Here is a 5,583-nt window from a genome sequence, read left to right on the forward strand (position 1 = left end):
GGCAGCCGGTGTGAGCTGCCAAGAGCCGCTGTGAGTGGCTGTCCAGAGGCTGGCGACTGATCTGCCTCATCTGGGAAAAGCGCAATGATAATACCAACATGGGCTAGTGCAGCGACGTCCTCCACAACTAGACTGAAGAACAAAAAGGACAGCAACTTGTCTGTTCCCCTTCCCCCGATTCCCCATCATTGTTCCCCTCCCCCAATTCCCCAATAAAATCTTAAAAAAAAAAAAGAAAACTTGAGTTCAATAACTTTATGTAATACATTTTTTTCAAATTCCGGGCCCCAAAATTAAGGTGCGGCTTATACATGGGAAATACAGTACCTACATGTTTCTAAGGAAAGCTACAGAGCTTTCACCAGACTCAAAAGGTCACAAGGTCACTTTTGACTCCATAAAGGTGAAGATTGTGATATTTCGGCTGTGGAGAACTTGTTGCTCTGTGACACTTCAGGGACAGTGTTAGATTGCACCCTCTCTGGTCACACCTTTCCCCAGAAAGTTTTCAGACCTTAGTGGTTCATTGGTGTTCTTTGATTAACTCTTCCAGATTGCAGCTGTTTATGGGTAACTCTGAGAGTGCTTAACATAGAAGTGATTTGTCATCTGCTTTTGAGTGCACTTGAGTTACACCTGTGTCGCTGCTGGGATGCAGAGGGAGAGTCACTTTCACTAAGTGAGGCTTGCACTTCAGCCAGCATCCCCATTTAGCAACCCCATTTAATTGCAACCTGTTGTTCTCTGTCTCATGGGAAGCATTCTTTGCTACAGTGGTTTTCTTGAATTGACAGGTTTGAAAGTCTCAGGATATAGTCCTTTCAAATGGCAATAGGTGGACTCTGTCTCCCCTCCTCCCCATTTTATATTATCTTATGGCAGTTCCCATTTAAAAGGCATTTCAACTCTTCTCTGGAAAGTAGCAAATATTCAGTAAATAAATACAGCCTTTCCTGTTTTCTAACTGAGAAAACCAAAGTTCAAAGGGATTAAATGTCATTATCAGAATCTCCAGATTACTAGGCAGAGAAGAGAGAGAAATTAGACCCCATGATTCCTAGTGAGTCTGCAATACCCTGCAGCCTCCCACTTGCTAAGTGTGTGCTATTTCTGAACAGGCTGGAGGGAGGGACAATGTGAAGCACTAATTAAAATTCTCTTTCTGCCTCCCAGAGTGCCTGACTTTGAACCCAAAGAAATTCCCTGAGTGTGTCACTGCCTCCCTCTTCTCATCAGTAAATTATGGTTTACTGATGGATTCTTTGACCACTGCCCAGGCGTGAAAGAGACCCCAAGGAATGACATTTTGGAAGAAATGCAGACAGGTTTAGCATTTTAGATAGGGTGTCTGTGGCAAAGCTGTTGTATGTCATTACATTAGGAAGAGCAGCCACATTATTTTCATTTCAGCAAAGTAAATACTCTCATATAATTTATTCTTATGTATTTTTCTTCTTTTTCTGTAGGTGTTGTTTCGATTGATCACCTTTGTCTTGAATGCGTTTATTCTTCGCTTCCTGTCAAAGGAAATCGTTGGCATAGTGAATGTAAGGTAAGAAAGGGTGTGCCCTGGCATTGTCCACAACTCACCTCCCTAGTAAGGCTTTCTTCAAACTCAGTGCCTGTGTGTAACTCTTGGATTTTAGAAGCATGTACCTTTACTCGAATCAAGAGTCTTTTAGCATTGGGCTGAGGAGGAGCATGCTAGGGTGGGAGAATGAACAGGCAGTGTTGCTTTTAATGGGCCCATGGAGTGTTTTCCATTAGCAGCCTCCAAATGCACTTTTCTCTGCCAGCTATTCCCGTTTACCTGCTCTTAGAACCCAGGAGAGGAGTGGGAGTAAGTCATTGCAAACCCCATCTCAGGTATAATTCTGTGTTCTTGCCCTGCTGACAGCAAAGGAAGCAGGAGTTGCACAGTTTGTGAGGATGTGTGTTGTAGCTGCAGGGCTGGAATAGCCACCTTCCTTCCCTCCTGAGAATTTTCTAATTGGAAAATGGTAGCTGGGATGAGAGCTCGAGTCCTTGTCATTGATTCCTTGGAAGCTCTTAGCTGACTTGCTTTGTCTTTTAGACTCAGTTTGTTTCTTCTTCTCTTCTCTTTTCTGTTTAAGGACACCCACACATAATCTGTATTCACAAGTGACACAAAAGTATATGAAGTGATGTGAGTGCTCAGAATAGCTCAACTGCTCAGGTGTGTCTTTATGTCCTGATAAACAAGACAGTGTGTTCCAGATAGCATTTCACATCTAATACCTACCTCTTGGCTCTGTTCTTATAGCTTAATGAAGGGTCCCAAACATTGATGGGCAAAGGCATCATCTGGGGAGCTTTGCACTAGGTAGGGCTAAGGAGAGACCCAGGAATCTGCATTTTGACAAGATCCTCGGGTGAGTCTGACATAGGGACCATACTTGGAGAAATACTGTTTTAAAAGCAGGAAGGAAGAGGGCCAAATCCTCTTAGGTGCTCAGACTTTAAAGCAGCTTAGGCCCCTCTCCATCTAGTCTCCTTCAGATTGACAAGTCCCTGCTTCGGTAGCCCTAGTCTGGCCCACCCCCTGCTTAGCTTATGGTTCAGTTTCCTAATTTGCAATGTTGGATAGAAGTACTGGGTAGCAGGATGATCCTTGGACAATCTCAGAAAGCTTAGCCCTGGGCCACCCCAACTCTGGCTTCATTTGGGCCTCAGCCTGTTGAGGAAGAGAAACCTCAGCTACTCCCCACTAAGGTGCAGGAGGGTCCACCTAGGTGCTACCCACTTAGGAGGTAGCCAGGCAAGCCTTGCTGACCTGGGTTGCAGCAGCCTCTAATGGCTGCCAGCCTTACTGCCTGTCCTGAGATTCTTTTGGCCATAGCCTCCACTCAGTAGAGCCTCAGCTTCTCTCACAAGGGCCGTTGGGTCACCAGTCTCAGTGTGATCAAGAAGTCCTGCTGTGTGGGGTCATATCTTGTCCTTTTCTCCTCCTTACGGTCAGAGCCTCACCTCTGCCTATAGCCACAAAGCCTGCAGGCTTGGGGGCCACTGTGGCCATTTCTATCCCAGGCATAGCTCTCTGTAGGCACACACTCTGGTGTCCTGTTTGGTCCCTAACTTTGTTGTCCAAATGGATCGGACTAGTGAGAGGTCCTGTAAGAACTCAATGCCCTCCATGTCACCACCAGTGATTTCTGACCAAGACTTTTTCCTCCGTTGCTGGCAAAATCTCAGAAATTCCCTCTATGAAAAAACTAGAGACCTTATTGATTTCTGCTTTTCCCATGCAGGCTAACACTGCTTTACTCAACCACCATCTTCCTGGCCAGAGAAGCCTTCCGTAGAGCGTGCCTGAGTGGGGGCGTCCAGCGAGACTGGAGCCAGACCCTCAACCTCCTGTGGCTAACGTGAGTTGTGCTTTGTCAGGAGACATTTTTACGAAGGCAAGTGTAAAAGGTGTTGTAAGTTAAACAGCAATGCTTGCCTAAAGCTGAGTTATCTCTAGCTTTGGTTTTGCAGTGGGTTTTTGGGCACTTGGCATGGGACGGGAAGAGGAGAGCATCTGTGTGGAAAGAGCTCCTTGGCTGTTTTCTCTCTGGAGGCTGTAGGTGGGGGTTTCTGGGCCAGATTTCTAGCACTGTTTCTACCCTTCTGGGGGGTTGTTTCTACTTCCTGATCCCTACTCTGGGCCGCACTAGGCCTGTACCATCTCTTTTATTTCTAACCTTTCCCCCTGTGGAAATTTCAAAGCTTTTAACAACTACTTAGTCTTAATATTTTTTGAAAGCCTTTTAGGGGTTTTATGACATCTTTCTTTAATTTTATATTGATTTCAGTTCTGAGCCTTTTAGAATATTCTGGAAAACCAAGTACACCAGCTAAAAATTGTAATAGCTTTTCTGCAGTTAGCTCCTGCAGGGAAGCCTGGTGGTTGAGGTTGTTTCCCAGTGCTGTCCTTGCATAACTCCTTATTGCCTCACGGAAATGACTGTCATAAGGCTGGTAGGTTTTCATTTTATTAGAGGAATGACTGTTAACTACCCAGTTGTATTTAAGTGATCTACGGTACACATGTGAAGGGATACTGTGCGCTGGACTGTTGGTCATTTGGGTGTAAGTACCAGCTGTATACCGTCTTTTAGTCATTCTAAGTGCAAAGAGCAGGCACATATTTTCTAGGAATTTTGCTTATCGAGCCAGTGTAACACAGTGGATAGGAGTGTAGGCTGGCATTAGGTAAGAATGGGGTCCTGCTTTTGCTCCTAAGTAGCTGTTCATGACCTTGGTCAAATTACCCAGTGCCTGTCAGCCGCAGTTTCCTCATCATTTAAACTGGGATAATGACAGGATCATTGTGAGGTGTCAGTGAGATAAAGGGGGTGAATCATAGTGCGTGTAGTAAGTGCCTTAATAAGAGTTGGCTATTTTTATGATCATAATTATATTTATTTTCTGTTCAGTGTTACTATTTTAATATACACTTATTTTCATTTTTATATTTTGCATGTCAAACATTATTTTTCCCATTTCTAGAGTCCCCCTGGGTGTGTTTTGGTCCTTGTTCCTGGGCTGGGTCTGGTTACGGTTGCTTGAAGTGCCTGATCCTAAGGTCATCTCCCACTATGGAACTGGAGTGGTGTTGTTTGGTCTCTCAGCTGTCGTGGAACTTCTGGGAGAGCCCTTCTGGGTCTTGGCACAAGCACATATGTTTGTCAAGCTCAAGGTCAGTATGCCTTCTGCTGTGAATGGGAAATGCAAAGAATAAGGGAAAGAGTGTTGTTGTTTTTTTTAAATGCCTTTATAGGAGAGAATGATTTTTTTGCTCTAACACGGTATTTGGAAAAAACGTAACATGATCAGTTTAGTTCATTCACTTGAAATTTGGCAGGTGGGCTGGGCTAAAGTTTACTTCTGCTATTATTAAAAAAGCAGGTTTGCTAACAGGGAAGCTATTGTTTAAATAAGAATTTAAGAGGGTTGTAAAGGTTTTTCAGATTTTTCTAGTGATTCTGTTTTTAGTTGTATACTAATATTAACTTTTCTCTTTATCTTCTAAAATATATAATTTGATATGTACAAAAAAATATACATAACATACCTATAAATCTTAAAGCATAGTAATATATTACTGGAGATCCATGAACCTACCACCCAACCCAAGTAGAACATAACCAATGTTTATGTCCAGCCACATGGCCCCCGACCATTGCCAGAGTAACCACTATCCCAGATCTTTTATTTGTCATTCCTTTCCATCTTTATGTATAGACTTGAATAATGTTTTTGCATAATTTTTTTGAATGTCTATATATTTATTGAGCTCTTAAGTCTTCCAGTAAAGTTTTAGACTTTTCTTATCTTTTGCATAATTTTTGATAATGGTTGTAAAGTGCACCTTTTACCATGTGTTTGCAGGTGATTGCTGAGAGCCTGTCTGTAATTCTCAAGAGTGTCCTGATAGCTTTTCTCGTGCTGTGGTTGCCTCACTGGGGACTGTACATTTTCTCTTTGGCTCAGGTAATAGTTTGCTTTTAACTTTTTTTTTTTTTAAGATTTTTATTGGGGAATTGGGGGAAGGGGAACAGACAAGTTGCTGTCCTTTTG

General features: G+C 43.2%; 1 protein-coding gene across 2 annotated transcripts in view; it reads left to right on the forward strand.

The window, feature by feature from the left end:
* Nucleotides 1-5,583, forward strand: part of RFT1 (RFT1 glycolipid translocator homolog) — a 40,982-nt gene that overhangs the window by 3,839 nt on the left and 31,560 nt on the right. For both annotated transcript variants that reach the window (XM_019667427.1, XM_019667428.1), the window contains exons 2-5: nt 1,467-1,552; nt 3,270-3,386; nt 4,513-4,702; nt 5,395-5,496. In XM_019667427.1, coding sequence (XP_019522972.1) covers nt 1,467-1,552; nt 3,270-3,386; nt 4,513-4,702; nt 5,395-5,496 — 495 coding nt within the window. The remainder of the gene's footprint in view (nt 1-1,466; nt 1,553-3,269; nt 3,387-4,512; nt 4,703-5,394; nt 5,497-5,583) is intronic.

This window comes from Hipposideros armiger, unplaced genomic scaffold, assembly GCF_001890085.2.
Source record: "Hipposideros armiger isolate ML-2016 unplaced genomic scaffold, ASM189008v1 scaffold_496, whole genome shotgun sequence".
Classification (NCBI taxonomy): Eukaryota; Metazoa; Chordata; class Mammalia; order Chiroptera; family Hipposideridae; genus Hipposideros; species Hipposideros armiger.